At 47.3% G+C, this 19,850-nt stretch overlaps 1 protein-coding gene across 2 annotated transcripts in view; it reads left to right on the top strand.

Moving 5' to 3' along the window:
• Positions 1-18,418: 18,418 nt before the first annotated feature.
• The window catches only part of ASAP2 (ArfGAP with SH3 domain, ankyrin repeat and PH domain 2), a 158,583-nt gene continuing 157,151 nt past the window's right edge, over positions 18,419-19,850 (top strand). For both annotated transcript variants that reach the window (XM_055540973.1, XM_055540972.1), the window contains exon 1: positions 18,419-18,765. In XM_055540973.1, coding sequence (XP_055396948.1) covers positions 18,640-18,765 — 126 coding nt within the window. In that variant the 5' untranslated portion in view covers positions 18,419-18,639. The remainder of the gene's footprint in view (positions 18,766-19,850) is intronic.

Here is a 19,850-nt window from a genome sequence, read left to right as displayed (position 1 = left end):
AAACCCGTGAGGTTTCTGGGTCCAGGATGACAGGGACCTCCAGTGGGGAGCGAAGGACTTGATATGAAGGGAGTCATGGAGGTCTTGAATCTCAACTTTTCTGGTTTGTTTTTTTTTTTTTGCCTCTGGTGTAAACCCACACATTCAAAGCATACTTAACACATTTAAGGCCACTACTAAATGCTGGGTCTCACGGATATAAAGCTGAAAGGAAAACAGACTGAATTCCCTTTATAAACACACAGTCTAGTAATGGGGACTGACGTGATGTTTTTCCAGTAGTCAGGGACGGATGTTAGAGTTGAACCATGAAGAAGGCTGAGCGCCGAAGAATGGATGCTTTTGAACTCTGGTGCTGGAGAAGACTCTTCAGAGTCCCTTGGACACCAAGGAGATCAAACCAATCAATCCTAAAGGAAATCAACCCTGAGTATTCATTGGGAGGACTGATGCTGAAGCTCCAATACTTTGGCCACCCTATGTGAAGAGCCGACTCATTGGAAAAGACCCTGATACTGGGAAAAATTAAGGGCAGGAGGATAAGGAGATGGCAGAGGATGAGGTGGTTGGATGGCATCATTGACTCCATGGACACAGGTCTGAGCAAACTCCAGGCGATAGTGAAGGACAGGGAAACTTGGTCTGCTGCAGTCTATGGGGTCGCAAAGAGTAGGACTGAGTGACTGAACAACAACAAAAAAGGAACCACATGCCATGGGAGCAAAGATGGAGATATGCCCGACTCCACCTGGACGGGGGTGGGGGGGGTGGGCTCTGAATTTTCAGGATTATGAGCTGAGCTATGAAAGATGGAAGGGACTCACTAAGTAGACAAGAGCCACGGGGCATCCCAGAGACGTGAAAAGGCTTGTGCTAAGAGCCAACTGTGCAGAAATGTTCAGCACCTTGGGGTGCTATCGGTGGTTTGACCCATTCCCTAAAGTCAGCCGGAGAGATCTTTCAAAAATCAAGTCTGCTCTAAATGGTTCTGTAGCTCTCTATTCCTCTAGGTAATGTCACAAAGTCCTTAATATGGAATCTTCTGAGCTCTTCCATGACCAGGAAGACCCATGGGCCTCTCTAGCTTTCTCTCTTGTCACTGACAGGCCACGTTTCCCTTTGGTTACTTGAAAACACTCAGATCTCTCATCTGTGACCCTTCACATATACAGGCTCTCACCACCAACTTCCAACTCACATTCATCATTTCTCATTCATTCCTTTGGATCAGAGGGATCCCTGCCTTTGAGGTCAGGTGATGTCCATCTGCTGTTCTCTAGCAAAGCACCTGTTGAACTCAATGAAGTATATACCTTCATATCCAAAGTCTGTCCTCCACCTTCGATTGCCAGCTCTGGGGGATCAGGGACTGTGGGTGCCTTGCTCGCACCACTGGATTATCAGAGTCCAGCACAGGATCGGATACACGACAGGAACTCGAATGAAGGAATGAGTCAAGTGTGATTGCATCTCTGGATGTATGTGAGGCTTGATGAGAGATTAGGCTGAACAGTTACATAGTCTAGATTGTGAAGGACACTATACAGTACACTAAGGAATCTGGGTTTTATTCGCAGACTGTGGGAAGCCATTACTAGACTGGCATTTTTAAAAGGTCATTTTCAGAAAGATAACCCTGGTTCCCATGTAAACAGGAGGGACTGGAGAGGGACTTTTTGATCCCTGGATCGGGAAGATCCCCTGGAGAAGGAAATGGAAACTTGCTCCAGTATTCTTGCCTGGAGAATCCCATGGACAGAGGACTCTGGCAGGCTACAATCTCTGGGGTCGCAAAAAGTTGGACACAACTTAGCGACTAAGCGTGAATGCACACAAGCACCCTGGGCCAGAGACAGGAGGACTTGTCATAAAGCCCATTCTTTATGCACGGACAGAATGAGGACCTGAATCAATGAAGGATGAGGTGGGGAACTGAGGGGACAACCATGTGGATATTAAACAGGTGGAAGCAACAGCATTGGGTGACTGACTGAATGTGTGGAATGAGGAAGGAGAAGGATTTAGGATGGTGCCACAGTTTCTGTTTGGACAACTAGATGCAGTTAAATGAACAAAAGCATGAATTGAATTGTCTTTTTGCTTTGGGTTAGCATTCACTGGGGCCCGAATCAAAGAAAGCCAACTTTCCTCTGGTTTGGGGTTAGCCTTTCTGAGCAAGGAGGTGAGGAGGTCTGGCTTTTAGCATTGCAAGAGACTCTTACACTCAAGAAGTGTGAAGACTACTTATTCAGCCTGCAAGCCAGGGGTCTCTGATGCCCTCCACAAACCATGTGAATCAGTCCTATGCTGTTTTAGCATCCCTATCTTTGCTATCTGATTCAGGTCCATAAGCTTTGCTTCTAAGAGCTCCAGGCTGGATTGCAGTGCCAATTTATGGAGCAGGGCACAAAGGAGTCATTGATAAGCTGCTTCTCCTCCCATCAAATCTCTCGGCCATTCCTCTGCTGGGTCCTGTCTCTGGGGTAATGACTCCAGCTGACCCAGTGTGCCTGACCCTGTTTCCGGAAGTCTGGCCCTGTGGGGGGCCTTCTGGTCATGTTGAGGGGCAGTGCCCAGGGGAGGTTCAGGACAGGACCCTGGTGGAGCCCAGAAGCCCAGGCTCAGAGCTGTTGTGCTCAGAGCTGATGGAAAATCTGATCAGGGCCTGAGCAAACAACACAGCCCACATCTTGGCATCTGTAAGTGGGACTCACCAAAATGCGATGCGGAGTTGGTGAGTGAAGTCAGCTTTGGCTGCGAACCTCAAAAGGGGTGGGTGGGGGCAGAGTCCAGGGAGGAAGGAAAGGACAAAGCAGCACATGTCGCCAGGGTGTCACCCTGGTTTGAAAATGAGAACATAAAAAGGAGCCCTTGGAGGAAGGTCCTGACTCCAGATCCAGAGGCATCAGCCATCGCTCAGCTGGTGTCTGCCCAGCGAAGCCTGAGCACCCTCCAGTCAAGTTAAACGGCCTTAGGAAACAACTCACAGACCCTTTCCAAGGAAAATCACACATACGGCCTCGCAGACACTGGGAATTCCATGGAACTGAGCAAATGAAGTCTCTGTTTAAAGTCATGCCAGGGTCTCTTATATGACTAAGGGTTATTACTTCTGCTTAGAGGCAGCACATGTCTACAGCTCCAGATCCTACCGGCAAACCAACCCCTCCCTGAGTGCCAGTTAAGCAAGCACTTTCAGAATGAGTAGTGGGCATTCTCAGATCCCGTGGGAACACTTTTGCTCTCAGATCATAATTTTTTCAGGAGTTCTCCAGAGAAAGAGTTATTGTTTTGTGGAGGGGGCTTGCTCACCTCAAACCTCCCCTCTAGGATTTGTTCTGACACAGGCAATGCACTTGAAAATGAGTCCAAAAGTCTTGGTTTGGGGTTTCTCCTTTAAAATGGTAGATGTAGCTTTCCAAACTTGCTTTATCTAAAATCTCCTGGAGTTCACATAAAAAATCCAAATTTCCAGACCCTTTCCTAAACACTGATTCAGTGGGTCTAGAGTAGGGCCTTCTGGAATATGAATTTTGTTTGTTTTTTGCTGTTTTTAAAAAGGATATATAATGTGAAAGTGTTAGTCGCTCAGTCGTGTCTGACTCTTGTGACCCCATGGACTATATAGCCCTCCAGGCTCCTCTGTCCATGGAATTGTCCAGGCAAGAATATTGGAGTGGGTAGCCATTCCCTTCTCCAGGGGATCTTCCTAACCTAAGGATCAAACCTTGGTCTCCTGCATTGCAGGCAGAGTCTTTACTGTCTGAGCCACTAGGGAATAATATAATACATATATATTATTGGATTATAATTGCGTTATCATTTTGTGTTAGTTTCTGCTACAACAAAGTGAATCAGTTATGTGTATACATATATCCCCTCCCTCTTGAACCTCCCTCCCCCCAATCCCAACCCCTCCCACCCCACCCCTCTAGGTCTTCACAGAGCCCTGAGCTGAGCGCCCTGTACTATACACGGCTTCTGACTATCTGTCTTACACGTGGCCGTGTATATACATCAGTGCTACTCTCCCAACTCATCCCCTGCTCCCCTTCCCCCGCGGCGTCCACGTGTCCTGACTCTACGTCTTCGTCTCTGTTCCTGCAAACAGGCTCATCTGTACCATCTTTCTAGACGGAATCTGGCTTTTTTAAAGGGTCCCTGGAAATGCTTGGGATTAGGCAAGTAAAAGCACTGTTTTTGAGTCATGGGCTCTGGTAAAGGGTTTGGGCCAGTCCACGGTCATTCCTACCGCACCCCGGACAGGTAAGCAATGACCAAATGAGGAGAGCATGCCGACCTGGCTGACCAGGAGGTGACGTGGGGACAACAGGCAGGAATGCTCTGGGGGGAAGGAAGCAGTGCCAGGATAGGGTGGAGAGGCAGAGGGACTTTTGCCAAGTATTCTGCATTTCCTCAAAGTTCACAAGAAGATCATCTCTGAATAAGATGTTCTAAATAAGGCTGCATCTGCCGGGATTATGAATCACCACCGCAGGACTGTTTGGACAGGACCTGTTTGGGATGTAGCGACAGGATGGAATTAATAGACTGTCTGGAGAGTTGGGAGAAAATGTAATTATCGGGGAGGTTTCATTGGAGCTGGATGCCCAGACCACAGGCACCGATCATAGGTTCTGCATGTGACCTTGAACTTCTGTTACATAGACTGCAGAACACCTCTGTGAAGGGCGTGTTTGCTTCTGTGCACGAAACCAGGGGCCTCTGCAGACACCACTTCACCATCATCTCTGCATCCCCGGGCCCAGCATAGCACAGGACACACCATCCATTAGTGCCGCCAAATGGTTTTGCACAGCATCTTATATCTTTTTTGACCTTACATCTCCTGGCATTGTGATGAAGCCATCTGACTCATGGCCAGGGCGAGATTTGATTCTGATTTTCTCAAAAAAGCATCAGGAAATGCTTAGACCTGTGGCATTTCAGAGACTTATTCTTAAGTCTTTCTGTATTCACTTCAGACTCAACGCTGACTCAGGTCCGTCCCTTCAAACGGATGTGCTGGGAAACGCCCCCAGACACAGATTTAATAACCCAACAGCCTGGAAGCTCAAGGGTGGGCTCCTTCCTGGGGAACCTTCGCTCTCTGTCTCCAACTCGGCAACATGCCCTTTTGTCCCAGCTGGAACATGTTGCTGAAACACCAAGTAGTGTGAGCCTTCTTTGACAGCTTCAATTATCAGCTCAAGGAATAAAAACAAAAGACAGGAAGAGGTGTCAGGGGCAGAAAGGCAGCATGGAGTTAGTCCTCCTGTGGCATGAAAAGTGTGAAGGGATGTTTTTCTTATAAGTTTTAGTTCTCTTTTGGGAGTATGATTGTTGAGGGGCATGATAAAGGTCTTATTGGACCATTTAGAAAAATAAATGACTCAAAGAAAGATTTATCCATGATAGAATCACACTATGTTTTCAAGGGTAAAATGTATGGACTATTAAAGATTTTATTGAGCAGCTACTGTGTGCCTGGGTCTTCCCAGGTGGCTCAATGGTAAAGAATCCACCTGCCAACGCAGGTGATGAGGGTTCAATCCTTGGGTTAGGAAGATTCCTCTGGAGAGGGAAATGGCAACTCACTCCAGTATTCTTGCATGGAGAATCCCATGGGCAGAGGAGCCTAGAGGGCTACAGTCCATGGAGTCACAAAGAGTCAGACACAAGTCAGTGACCAAACAACACACTGTGTGCCTAGATAATCTCTAATTCTTGAACAATCCTGCTAGACTCCTTTCCCCATATCTGCATCTTTTCAGTGGAGAAGTTAAGGCAATTTGCTCAAAGTAACAGAAAGTTGGAGAGCCAGGATCTGAATTTTGGACCCAAATCCTAAGTTACACTTTTGGAAAATGTCTTCAACACTTTTTATGATGTTAATTTGTGTTTTGCTTTGGTAATTTCTTTATTCACATACCATACAACTCAACCATTTAAAGTATACAATTCAATTATCTTCAGCATATTCACAGTTGTACAACCATCACCACAAGCAATCTTAAACATCGCCGTCACCCATAAAGAAACCATGTGCCCTCTAACTATCACCCTCCTATTCCTCCAACCTCTCCCGTGCCCTAAGCAACCAGTAATCTGCTTTTGTCTTTATAGATTTGTCTTCTCTGAATGTTTCACATAAAGGGAATCACATAATATGTAGTTGGCTTCTCTCACTTAGCACATTTTCAAGGCTCATTCATGTTGTAGCCTGTGTCAGCACTTCATTCCTCTTTATGGCTGAAGAGTATCCTGTTGTTTTAGGAATGGAACTGTGCTCCCTCAAATCCGTATGTTGAAATCCTATCCCCTAAAACGTCAGAGTGTGGCTTTATTTGGAAGTAGGATCATTGCCGGAGAAGGCAATGGCAACCCACTCCAGTACTCTTGCCTGGAAAATCCCATGGACAGAGGAGCCTGGAAGGCTGCAGTCCATGGGGTCACTAAGAGTCGGACACAATTGAGAGACTTCACTTTCTCTTTTCACTTTCTTGCACTGGAGAAGGAAATGGCAACCCACTCCAGTGTTCTTGCCTGGAGAATCCCAGGGATGGGGGAGCCTGGTGGGCTGCCGTCTATGGGGTTGCACAGAGTCGGACACGACTGAAGCGACTTAGCAGCAGCAGCAGCAGAATCATTGCAGATATAATTAGCCAAGTTGAGGTCGTATGGAGCCGGTGGGTCCATATTCCAGTATGATCAATGTCCCTATAACAAGGGGACATTTGGACACAAAGACATGCACACAGGATGAATACCATGTGACCACGAAGAGAAAGCGAGATGAGAGTCACACTTGTACAACCCAGGAAACACCAGAGATTGCCAGCAACCCACCAGAAGCTAGGAGACAAGCACATATTCTCCTTCCCAGATGTCAGAAGGTATCAGTCCTACCACAGCTTTGACCTTGGACTCTAGCCTCCAGGAGTGTGAGATGATAAATTTCTGCTTCAGCCACCCAGTTTGTGGTTCCTTGTTGCAGAAGCCCTAGCAATCTAATACACATTATATGAATTGACCACACTTTGTTTATCCATGCATCAGTGGTCGGACATCTGAGTTATTTCTACTTTCTGGTTATCATGAATAACCAGATAAACATGTGTGGACAAGTTTTTGTGTCACCGTGTGCCGTCATTTCTTTGGGGTATATATCTAGATGTGGAATTGTTGGGTCGTTTGGTAACTGTGTTTAAACTTTTGAGGACTGTTTTCCTTAGTGACTGCACCATTTTACATTCCCACCTGCAGTGTATGAAGGTTCCAGTTTTCTCCATATCTTCGCCAACACTTGTTATTATATGTCTTTTTTTATTATAGCCACCCTGGTGGGTTGGAAATAAATTATACTTTGGTTTTGATTTCCATTGCTCTGATAACTATAATGTCGAGCACCTTGTCATGTGCTTCTTGGCCATTTGTAGATCTGTTTTGGAGAAATAATCTATTCAGATCCTTTGCTCATTTTTAAAACCAGGTTGTCTTCTCATTATTGAGTTGTAAGAGCTTTATATTCCACATTCTAGATACAAAACCTTTATCAGATGGCTACTTGCAAATACTCTTCCACAACTTGTGGATTTTCTTCAATTTCTTGATGTGCCTTTGAAGTACAAATTTTAAAATTTTGATGAAGCCCAATTTATCCATTGCTAATTAGGGTTTCGGCCCCCTGCTTTGCTGCTACACCTGCCTACAATCATTTTTCCAAGAGCAGTCAGTGATCTTTTTCGTTTTTAAGTATGAAGAAAAGCCTGCCATCCTTTTTGTGCAGGAAAATCTCCAGGATTCTGAGGCTTCACGTGATCTGCCCACATCCTCCTCTTTCATCACTTCACGTCCTCTCTCTCTCCCTCTTTTTTGATATTGTTTTGCTCACAACAACCCAGATGCTCTGTCCTTTTTTCTCTAAATGTCTATCCAGTTCCTGCTTTGGGAACTCTGTGTTCACTCTGCCTTTGTAAAAGGCTCCCCTGCTCCTTCTTTTCATTCTGGGCTCAGCTCAACTGTTCCTTTCTCCAAGAAGTCTTTCGTGATTGCCCTCCCTAATGTCGCCACCCCTCACCCACACCAGATACTCTTTACTACCTCATCCCGTCCATGTGTATTGATGGGACTCACATGAAATTATTTTATTTATGTATTTACTTACTATCTGCCTTTTCCTGCTAGAATGTAAGTATGATAACAGCAGCAACCTTTTCTGGCTTGTTCACAACTACATCCTAGTTTGGGGGACGGTGTTTAGTCCACAGTAGAGAGTAAGTACTAGTTGAATTACTGAGCAATGGAGTGCAACAGCAAGTACACAGAATGGGTGACAGCATGGCTTTTCAGAACTGAAAGGAATCTTCACGAATCTCAGCATTAGAAAGAACCTAATTCTTTAGGTTTTATCAAGTCCCGTGGGCACAGTATAGTTTACATATTTTGGAATACTGGGCTTCAGACAGGATGGGAAAGCCAGGTTCCTGCTTGTGGTGTATGCATCCTTTGCGTATGCTAGACCACGGCTCCTCAAATTTTAAGCAAATGACTTGGGGTACTGTGAAAGTTCAAACTCTGACTCAGTAGGTCTGAGACTCTGTGCTTCTACCAAACTCCCAGCTGATGCTGATGCTGCCAGTCAGGGGACCACACTTTGAGAAGTAAGGGTAGAGGGGACAGAGTGCCTTGGTTTACATGGGGTGAGGTCACCCCACCACCAGGTGGGGTGAAACCAGCCACACAGTAGGTCTTCTGGTATTGATATCAAGGGAGGAAGACTGAACAAGTCCATTTCTGAAGAAGTCAGGCCATCAAGCAAACTGCCCCCCACCCCCAAGTCTTGACTTCCCTCTGCAACTGTATGTTTACCAGGATACTCTAGACAACAGAGAAGGAAAAACCCAAGAGGCTGCCTACATCTTCATCTCTCAACCCTACAGATTTTCCTTGTATTGAATTCATATATCTTCTCTCATTTTGTGTATTAGAAGAGAAGCACATCTAAGCAATTCAATTTGTGTTTATTAGGCACCTACTGTGTGCATGTTCTGTGTTTTGGGGCAGAGATAAGCCAAACCTGGCCCCTTTGCCCCCAGGAGCCTAGCCTCTGAAGGCAGTGAGATGAGACACAGAGGCTCTGGTCATGCTATAACGTGGAACTTCCTGTCATGGAAGCATCCAGTTCTTTGGGGGAGGTGAAGCACTTTTTCTTTCCAGGGTGAAGTTAAGGCTCATCAGTGGAATGAAACAAGAGCCCCCATCTTGTCTGGCTAATGCAGTTGCTCCACATGCCAATGAGAGGAGAGAGGGTGGTGGGGAGCACAGGAAAGGAAGGACTGGAGACCTACTCTGGGTGTTAGGACGCGGCAACAGGCACTTCGTTTCACTTCCGAGCAAGAGCATCGGGCACAGGTCTGAAGCACAGTGGGAGCACAGAGACGGCTGACCCTGCCTGGAATGTTCAAAAGAGACTTCATGGAGGCGAGGTTTGCCTTTGACCCTGAAAGGTGGCCAGAGGTATGTCAGATGGACAGAAGACAAGGGTTCCAAGCCAAGCGGCTTGCGGGTGAGGGAACACTTAATGTTAAGTGAACAGTGAGAGTTAGGTGTGGCCTGAGGTGGCTGGGGTTGCAGGGTGGTGAGAACCTGGGGATGGGAGTGGGAAGGGGATGAGGCTGGAGCAGAGAGAAAGCTGAGAGACCTTGCTAACCGAGTTAGCACTTGACCTTCTAGGAAGCAGGTTAGAGGCAGAGAACTGCATTAATTCACTTCATAAAAGGACTCTATGGGCCGAGAAAAATGAGAAGCTTGGTGAGTTTGGAACAGGGTCAGCAAACTTCCTCTGTGAAGGGCCAGATAATTACTTAAACATTTTAGGTAGGTGGGTTGTAGGTGGGTTGCAACGACTCAACTACACCACCACCCTGGATAATTTGTAACTGAGTGGCTGTGGCTGGGTGCCAATAAAACTGTGGTTTTTCAAAAAACAAAACAAAAAAAAAAACTGTGGTTTTTGTTCAGTCACTCAGTCGTGTCAGACTCGTTGAGACCCCATGAACTGCAGCATGCCAGGCCTCCCCGTCCCTTACCACCTCCCAAAGTTTGCCCACGTTCATGTCCATTGCATCGCTGATGCCATCCAGCCATCTCACCTCATATCATTTTTCATATCATTTTCATGTATTAAAAAAAATATTCTTCTCCTGATGTTTTTCAACCATTTAAAAAAATGTCAGTGGCTTCCCTGATGGCTCAGTGGTAAAAAAAAAAAAAAAAATCTGCCTGCCAATGCAGGAGACTCGATTTGTATCCTGATCCAGGAAGATCCCACATGCCGCAGGGCAACTGAGCTTGTGCACCACAAATATTCAGCCTCTGCACTAGAACCCAGAAACCTCAACTCCTGAGTCCACGCACTGCAACTACTGAAGCCCAAATGCTCTAGAGCCTGTGCTCTGCAACAGGAGAAGATACTGCAATAAGAAGCCCAGGTATCACAACTAGAGTAGCCCCCTACTTGCCACCACTAGGGAAAAGTACATGCAGCAAAAAAAGACCCAGCACAACCAAATAAATAAATAAAATTAAAAAAAAAAGTCTAACCATTCTTTCCTTGGGGACAGTACAAAGTGAGGCTGCAGGCCATCTTTAGCCCCTGGGCAGTCTGCCAACCTGGCTAGGAGAAGGTTAACAGCCAAGGGAGTTAGGACAGAGCCTGGGACACATTAAAGGGTTTAAACTTTATCCTGTGGCCAATGGGGAAGCACTGGAGGTCTTTAGAGCCAGGATCATGTATAAATGGACTGCTGGACCACCTAAGAAGGTGTCCCACAAAACCTAAGAATGGGTCTAAATGGTGGGAGAGTGACTGGACTCAAGAAATTATTGCAGGCACTCTTTAATAAAAGTTTTAGCAAAATTTATGTGCATACAGAGAGCTAATTAAAGGGTTTTTTTCTTTGCTTTTTGATTCAAACAGACCACACCCTCTGTTGGCACTGGTTCGTGTTGGCCTGGTACTTGAACAAATGGCATTTTCTTAATTACTCTAAGACAATTTCTATGAACACAAGTTGCCTTTGCATGTATAGTCCAGTTTATTGAGGTTTTGTCCTATGTGGGCTTTATCCTGTTGGCATGACTCAGAGTGGGAAGGTCTCATGTTCTGCCTCTTGGCAGGGAAGATGCAATTACACTCAGCAGTGGGCTGGTAAATGTTTAACAACCTGCTCTGCAAAAAATGTCTGTGTGTGCATACATATGTAAGTTTATTTTCATTTAATTCTACAAAGGATGTATAGCACCCAATTTGTAAATAATAATAAATTATATAATACTCTTTATTATAAATTCCATTTGTTGTTGTTTAGTTGCTAAGTTGTGTCCAACTCTTCTGTGAAACCACGGATTGTAGCTCCTCTGTTCATGGAATTCTTCAGGCAAAAACACTGAGTGGGTTGCTATTTCCTTTTCCAGGGATCTTCCTGACCTGGGGATTGAACCTGCATCTCTTGCATTGGCAGGCAGGTTCTTTAACACTAAGTTACCAGGTCATTGAGCTCACTGATTTTCACAGAACACTGATGTTGATTTTTGCCCAGCTCTTGTATTCAAAGCCAATCGGTGTTTGCAGTTCAACCATGATCTGACAAAATAAGACTATAAATAAGTGCTTGATTATTACCCAGTTTGGCAGAGAAGTTCCTCATGTCATTGACAAATGAGTGTGATTCCGAAATGTGGTTGACATTTTTATGTTAATGGCTAAGATGAAAGTGAAGCCATGAAATACCTGCTGCGACTTCACTCATCTGTCAATGAGATGAGTGCCCTCTTTGCTGAATCATACGACAGTTTGCAAATACTTGAAGAATATTACCTCAAATATTTTCACAACTCATAATGTAAGGGCTACAGACATGACACACTTTTAAGTTTACATCTTTTTTTGGGCAAAGTGATGCCACTGAAAGGTATAAATAAAGGGAGTGACAATTATGCCCTCTATCTCTGAGCTTTGAAATCTGCACTTTTAACATTTTCTTGACCCCTTTATTACACTTAGACAATCAGCAAAACAATAAGGTTGTGCTTTTTTTTTTTAACATTTGCCAACTGTGCTGGTGTAAACAGTCCTACTGTGGGCAATTTCAAACTGACAGAATGTAGAGTTAGGAAGAGTTGTGTAGCAGTACACCATTATAGTGGTATTTATACCACACAGATACATCCTATAGTTTGCAAAACACCAGGAAATTTAACAGTCAGCTCTCTGAAGTCAGCAGGAGCTGCCTGCAGCACAGTAAACGATACTTCATTTATCTAGAACTGATTTTTGCAACAGATAAAGAAGCTATAGTACACGTATACAATGGAATATTACTCAGCCATATAAAGGAACGTGTTTGAGTAAGTTCTAGTGAGGTGGATAAACCTAGAGCCTGTTATACAGAGTGAAGTCAGAAAGAAAAAAACAAATATCATATATTAATGCATATACATGGACTCTAGAAAAATGGTACTGACAAACCTATTTGCAGGGCAGGAATAGAGACTCAGATAGAGAACAGATTTATGGACACAGTGGGGGCAGGAGAGGGTGGGACGAATTGAGAGAGTAGCACTGAAATATATACATTACCATGTGTAACAGTGTCAGACTTTATTTTTCTGGGCTCCAAAATCACTGCAGATGGTGATTGCAGCCATGAAATTAAAAGACACTTACTCCTTGGAAGGAAAGTTATGACCAACCTAGATAGTATATTCAAAAGCAGAGACATTACTTTGCCAACAAAGGCCTATCTAGTCAAGGCTATGGTTTTTCCAGTGGTCATGTATGGATGTGAGAGTTGGACTATAAAGCTGAGCGCCGAAGAATTGATGCTTTTGAACTGTGGTGTTGGAGAAGACTCTTGAGAGTCCCTTGGACTGCAAGGAGATCCAACCAGTCCATCCTAAAGGAGATCAGTCCTGAGTGTTCATTGGAAGGACTGATGCTAAAGACGAAACTCCAGTACTTTGGCCACCTGATGCGAAGAGCTGATTCATTTGAAAAGACCCTGATGCTGGGAAAGATTGAGGGCAGGAGAAGGGGATGACAGAGGATGAGATGGTTGGATGGCATCACCAACTCGATGGACATGGGTTTGGGTGGACTCCAGGAGTTGGTGATGGACAGGGAGGCCTGGCGTGCTGCGGTTCAAGGGGTCGCAAAGAGTCAGACACGACTGAGTGATTGAACTGAACTGAACTGAATGGGAAGTCGCTGTATAACGCAGGGAGCTCAACCTGGTGCTCTGTGACAACTTAGAGGGGTGGGATGGGGTTGGAGGTGAAAGGGAGATTCAAGAGGGAGAGAACATATGTATAATTATGGCTGATTCATGTTGATGTTTGGCAGAAACCAACACAACATGGAAAGCAATTATCCTCCAATAAAACTAAATAAATATAATGAGCTTTATTAAAACAAAAAAAATGAACAGACTCAAAGTATCTTCTGGTGAAGTTAGCTATGAATAAATCAATTTGCCATCTAAATCTACCAGCTTAACAAAATGACAACATTCTCAAAAATTAGTCCCCAACGTCATCTAAAACAGGCCTGTTCTCAAGCGAATAGGACCACTGATTAAATTTCCCCAGTAGCAATGTGGCCCTTGTAGCAGTTCCCTCTGGTGCCTAAACTAACACAGAATACGGATGATGGAATCATGAGATGCCTGCTCAGGAAGTAGCCTTTGAAATTAGCTCGTCCAGCTTCCTTCATTTTACAAATGGGCTGAGTCCAGGGAGGTTAATTATTATAACTTATTCAAAGTCACAGAGAAGCAAAGCTGACATCAGAACCTAAGTTTTCATTTGTAAAATAGTTTCTGCATGCTGATTTTTCCCCCTCAAGTGCTAAGGTGGGATCACTGTGGTAAGTGTATTCAAATTTCTCTCACTTTGTGGATAATGGGTCCCTTCAGAAACACTGAGGGTGAATATTGTTAAGCATGGAAATGAAACTTCTGCTTAAGCTTACATGTTCACATCTCAGGGCGGGGTGGGGGGGGAGCATTTCTTTTTGTTTTACTATTTAATTACACTTTTACCATAGTTCTTTTAAGACATAGATCTTTCCTTTCCAAGAATAATCATTTACAAATTAATCATTTACAGCAAGTGAACTGGCTAAGTCTTGTGTTAAGTCAGCCAACCCTCAAGCAAATTTCAGAGATAAGAATGTATTTTAAACCTTGATTTCAGAGTGAAAAATCTCAGGTTCTTGAGAACTACTAGGGTTAGAAAATTCCTTTGGAAAATGGGCTGTTGGCCAATCTCAAAGGGCTGCTGAAAATTTCATTTTTGAGAGAAGAGTTTCTTTCCTCTTCTTTAGAAATGACAAGTCTGCAACACCATGTTTATTTTCTTAATAATACAATCCTGCAACCTCTTATCTGAAACCAACCCCTGAGGTGAGATGTGTACGGAATTTGTCAGAGTTTAGAGAGTTAATACAGCACATACACTAGATATTCTAAGTCACGCCCAGTGAGGTCTGGGGCCATACTCCATAAGTATATTTATAGTTTGCAGGAAAACATAAATATTCTGATGAAGCAAGACTGTAAATAGTCATGTCAATTTATTTTAGGTCAATTTTACTACTAAAAATGTTGCTTTTGAACTTTAGATTTTTCAGAGATATTCAGAATTTTAAAGTTCTAGATAAGGGAGTATAGGCCTGTAATGGTTTCCCTGGCATGTTTATCTTTTCTTCATGAATCCCCACCCCCTGCCCAAAAAAAAGCATGTGTCTATAATGTCTTCTAGATCCACATTCAACTCTTATTTTTTAAATTTATTGGAAACTACTCATTCTATTAATTTCAGAGACACATTAGCTACGTTTGGTTCTGATCTTGTTTAATTCTGGCTTTGGTGCTGGGCAAGGTTTTCTGAGATTCTCAGGGATGGCTGGAGGAATGAACTGCTTGGGTGTTCTATCATGGATGTTCTCTCTGTAGCGGACTTGGCAGGATGACTTGCTTTCCACCAGCCTTCTCATCCCTGTGTATAACGCAGTACACCTTTGCCATTTCATTTTTGTTTACTACAGGTTTCTGGGGCTTCCCTGGTCTACCAGACAAGAATCCCCCTGCAATGCGGGAGACCTAGATTCAATCCCTGGGTTGAGAAGATCCCCTGGAGAAGGGCAGGGCAACTCACTCCAGTATTCTTGCCTGGAGAATCCCCATGAACAGAGGAGCCTGGCAGGCTACAGTCCATGGGGTCGCAAAGAGTCGGACACGACTGAGCGACTAAGCACAGCGCAGCACTTCTGTACCTGAAAAATACTATTACATTATAAAAAACAAGGACAGTAATTGCCCATGAAGAGAGGATAGAGAAGAACACGAAGCTCAACTTGGTCCTTGTAGAAGAAGTTTGTATCAGTCTGGTTAATGCCATACTAGTTGTCAAGGAAAAACACTACTTTCTACTCTTCTTATATCCTTAAATCTGTAGCCTGATAGATACTATTCGTCTAAAAATCAAAACTTGAAAACTTACCCAGGATAAGAAAAGCAATACAACTGTAGCTAGAAAGCTACCTAGGAGGGAATAGAATCTTCATGGTGCAGGAGAGGATGTGTGTGCTCAGTCGTGTCTGACTCTTTGTGAACCCATGAACTGTAGCCTGCCAGGCTCCTCTGTCCATGGGATTTCCCACGCAAGAATACTGTAGTGGGTTGCCATTTCCTCCTCCATGGGATCTTCTAGATCTAGGGACTGAACCAGCATCTCCTAAGTTTCCTGCATTGGCAGGTAGATTCTTTACCACTGTGCCACCTGGAAAGCCCATAGGAGAGAGTATATTAATATAAATAATATCTACAGAACCTGAATTGTAGAGAGGAGCAAATAGCAGAAACTATCAAAGACACCAAAAAGGGTGAAAAAACATAAACAGAAGATAGAAACAGAGATGCTACAGCTTTAAAAACAGTAACTTATTGCCTGGTACAGTTATAAAAGCTATCCACTAATACAGTTATTTCAGAAAAACAAAATTTCATATGAAATGCTACTAAAATACCAAAGGCCATACATAATGTCTGACCCATGCTGCCACCTCATATAGCAAATTCTTACAAGGGAGCTTTAAAAAGATTGTTTGACTGGTCCACTGTCCTACAGTGTCAGGAGACTGCTTTGTCTCAGATATTAAATTTCCAATGTCTCTCACACTTCCTCCTTTTCTGATGAACAAAAGGTTTTTGTAAAGTTTCTCTTGGTTTTACTGCTGGCAGCTACAGAAAGCACATCATATGCTTGGTGTAGGGTTATGGGGTCGGATTTTATTTGACCAGTGTCTTCAGAACTTCTGGATTAAAAAAAAAATTTTTTTTTATTAGAGTATGAAAGTGTTAGTTGCCCAGTTGTGGCTCAGTCCTGTAAACTCCTTTGCGACCCCATGGACTATAGCCTGCCAGTCTCCTCTGTACAGGGGATTCTCCAGGCAAGAATACTGGAGTGGGTACCATTTCCTTCTCCAGGGAAATCTTCCCCACCCAGGGATTCAACCCAGGTCTCCTGCATTGCATGCAGATTCTTTACTGTCTGAGCCACCAGGGAAGCCTTATTAAAGTATAGTTGATTTACCATGTTGTGTTGCTGCTGCTAAGTCGCTTCAGTCGTGTCCGACTCTGTGCGACCCCATAGACGGCAGCCCACCAGGCTCCCCAGTCCCTGGGACTCTCCAGGCAAGAATACTGGGGTGGGTTGCCATTTCCTTCTCCAATGCATGAAAGTGAAAAGTGAAAGTGAAGTCACTCAGTCCTGTCTGACTCCTAGCGACCCCATGGACTGCAGCCTACCAGGCTCCTCCATCCATTGGATTTTCCAGGCAAGAGTACTGGAGTGGGTTGCTCTGGTATAAGGTAAAGTCAATCAGTTATACATATACATATATCTGCTCTTTTTTAGATTCTATTCCCATATAGGTTATTACAGAGTATTGAAAAGTGTTTCCTATGCTATATACAGTAGGTTATTAGTTATGTGCTTCATATATAGTAGGCTCCTTCTGTCCCCATGGAATTTCCCAGGCAAGAATACTGGAGTAGGTTGCCATTTCCTTCTCCACGGATTTCCCTGGCCCAGGGATTGAACCCGAGTCTTCTGCATTGGCAGGTGGATTCTTTACCACTGAGCCCCACCTGGGAAGCCCATAGTAGTGGTATATCAGTCTTAATTTCCCAATTTATCTCCCCCCACCCTTTAAAAAATGATTATGATCGTTTCCTTAAGAGCTGTTCAATGGAAATCTGTACTAATTCAAACTCTTTACTGGATCAGTTATGTATAAGCTTTGCCCCCTCTTGTTGCATGTTCTGGATGAAATCATAAGAAAAAGCTCCTTCTCTTGGTTCTGTCTTACTCCCCACTGGGCCCCTCTACTTCCCCCAGGAGAACCATTTTAGCATATTCTTACCTGCCTAGAGTGAGTCCTGGCCTAGTACCCCGAAACTATTTCTAACTAACCGAGAATGACCCAGGACGGCAGGAACACGGACCGGGACATTGACCAGGGGTCCTATTAACCCTCGGAGGAAGCGCCCCGACTTGGATCTGAACCCCAGTAGGCCACTCAGTGTACTCTAGGGAGCACCGTTCTGTCTTCCGTGTTAAACGAATACCACCTCTTTACTTGCCTCACAAGGTTGGGAGGACTGGGTGACTCCATCCATGGCCGTTTCTCATTACCGTCACCGAACCCCAAAACTGGTTGGCGGGGGGCGCGTCGTCCTGTAGGGGGCGAGCTCCTCCCACACTTTCTCGAGCGCCCGGACGGGCATCCCCGGCGACTCGGGGGTGGGGGACGGCCAAGAAGGGAATCCACTCCTGGGGTGGGGCGGGGACGGGGCAAGGGGGAGCCGGTGCACCGCCCGGGAGGTGTCCAGAGCACCCCGCGCGCGGGTCCGGGCGCGGGGCGGGAGGGGGGCCCGGGACGCGCCCGGGAGGTCTGTCCGGCCGGCCCGGCGGGCCGCGCCATGGAACCCCGGTGCGCGCGGCTGGGCGCCCGAACGCCGAGACAATGCGGCGCGCGGCGGCGGGCGAGCAGCTCGGCGGGCCCGGGGCGCGCGCCGCCTTCCTTCCTGCAGGATCGGCTTCCCGGCGGCGGCGGCGAGCGCGCGGATTGGCGGCCCGGCCCTCCTCGCCGCCCCGCCCAGCGCCCGGCCGGCCGCCGCCCCCCGGCCCGGGCCCGCCCCTCTCTCCGCGGGAGTCGCTCGGGGCCCGCGGCTGGCTGGCGGGCACTTCCCGCCGGCTGTGCGCCTCCGCTTCGGGGACCGATCGTGAGTGCAGGCGGCGGCGGCGGCGGCGGCGGCGGGCGGACGGACGGACGGGCCGCGCCCGAGCTGCGCGGGGCTGCGCGCGCGCGGCCCCTGCTCCCGCCGCCTGGCCCGGCGGGCGGCCCACCCGCGCCCTGCGGCGGCTCGTGCGGTCCCCGCGGCGGCGGCCCGCGCCCCAAAGCCTTCCTTTGTCCGCGGGCCGGCCGGCGGCGTCCGGGCGGCCGATCGGAGCCCGCGCAAAGAGGCTGAGGCGGCGGCTGCCCCGCGGCCGGCCGCCCGCCGCGCCGAGGCGATGCCGGACCAGATATCCGTGTCGGAATTCGTGGCCGAGACCCATGAGGACTACAAGGCGCCCACGGCCTCGAGCTTCACCACGCGCACGGCGCAGTGCCGGAACACCGTGGCGGCCATCGAGGAGGTGAGCGGCGCCCGCGGGCCTCGCGGGGCAGCCGGGGGCGGCTCCGGCCGCAGGTAGCGCCGCGCCCCGGCGCGCCCCCCACCCCGCCCGCCCCCGCCCGGGCCCGGCTCCGGCATCCCGGGAAAAAGTTTCTTTCCCTCGGAATCCGGACGCGGCCGGGCGATCCCTGCCCGAAACAGAAGCCCTTTGTTCCAGGAGAAGGCTGCTGCTGCCAGGCTACCTTGGGCCTTTTTAAGACCATTCCCCGCCCCTTCCCTCCCCAGACCCCCGCGGGGCCCCGGGCCGGAAGGTTCACACCCCGCACCCCCAGCCCGCGCCCCACTAACTTTGGCCCGAGAGTCGGGGCGGTGGTGAGCGGGGAGCCCTCCCTGGCCGTAGCGGAGGGGTCATCGGCTCGCCCGCGGACCCCGGGCGCCCACCCCGCCACCCCTCTCCCCCAGCTTGGGGAATTGCCCGGGTGCCCAGCCTGCCCGGCGCGGCGCTCTGTGCCCGGGGTCCCGCTCTGCCGGACTCAAGGGCCGGTCCGTGGGACCCCGACTGCCCAGGAAAGGTGTGCGCACCTTTAGCCAGGGAGGCCCGCCCGGTCCCTCAGCGCGCCCGGGGAGGAGTGCGGGGAGCCGGGCTTCTAATCCGAAGGCCTTTGCCCCCTCCTCTCCCCAGCCCCCACCACCCCGGGATGTGTGTGTCTTACCTGATCGCACCCCCCGGACGCCTCCCTTCCTCATCAGCCTGGAAAAGGCCTGATTTTAGGCGAGGTGCAGAGTCATCGTCTGCTGCTAACTAGGAAGCCCTCCACGTCCTGGGCGAGCGCACTTAGGACCAGCAGGCTTTGGTGACGGTCAGAACGGCCTGCTACCGAAGGGCAGGGTTTGGGAGGCCAGGGCCACCTATGACTGTGGTTTGGGGCTTTTCCTCCTTCTCTGCTCTCATTTACCCTTACCTGTCAGACGGGACGAGCAGTGCATCCGTTCCAGGGTGGTGATGAGACAACTGTGTGTCAAGTGCTTGGCTTATACTAAATAGGTATATACTAAATATACTAAATAGGTAGCTGGTTTACAAGCCCTATGATGTCGCTATTGAAT

Source organism: Bubalus kerabau, chromosome 11, assembly GCF_029407905.1.
Source record: "Bubalus kerabau isolate K-KA32 ecotype Philippines breed swamp buffalo chromosome 11, PCC_UOA_SB_1v2, whole genome shotgun sequence".
Taxonomy (NCBI): Eukaryota; Metazoa; Chordata; class Mammalia; order Artiodactyla; family Bovidae; genus Bubalus; species Bubalus kerabau.
This window is presented reverse-complemented; position numbering and strand designations above follow the sequence as displayed.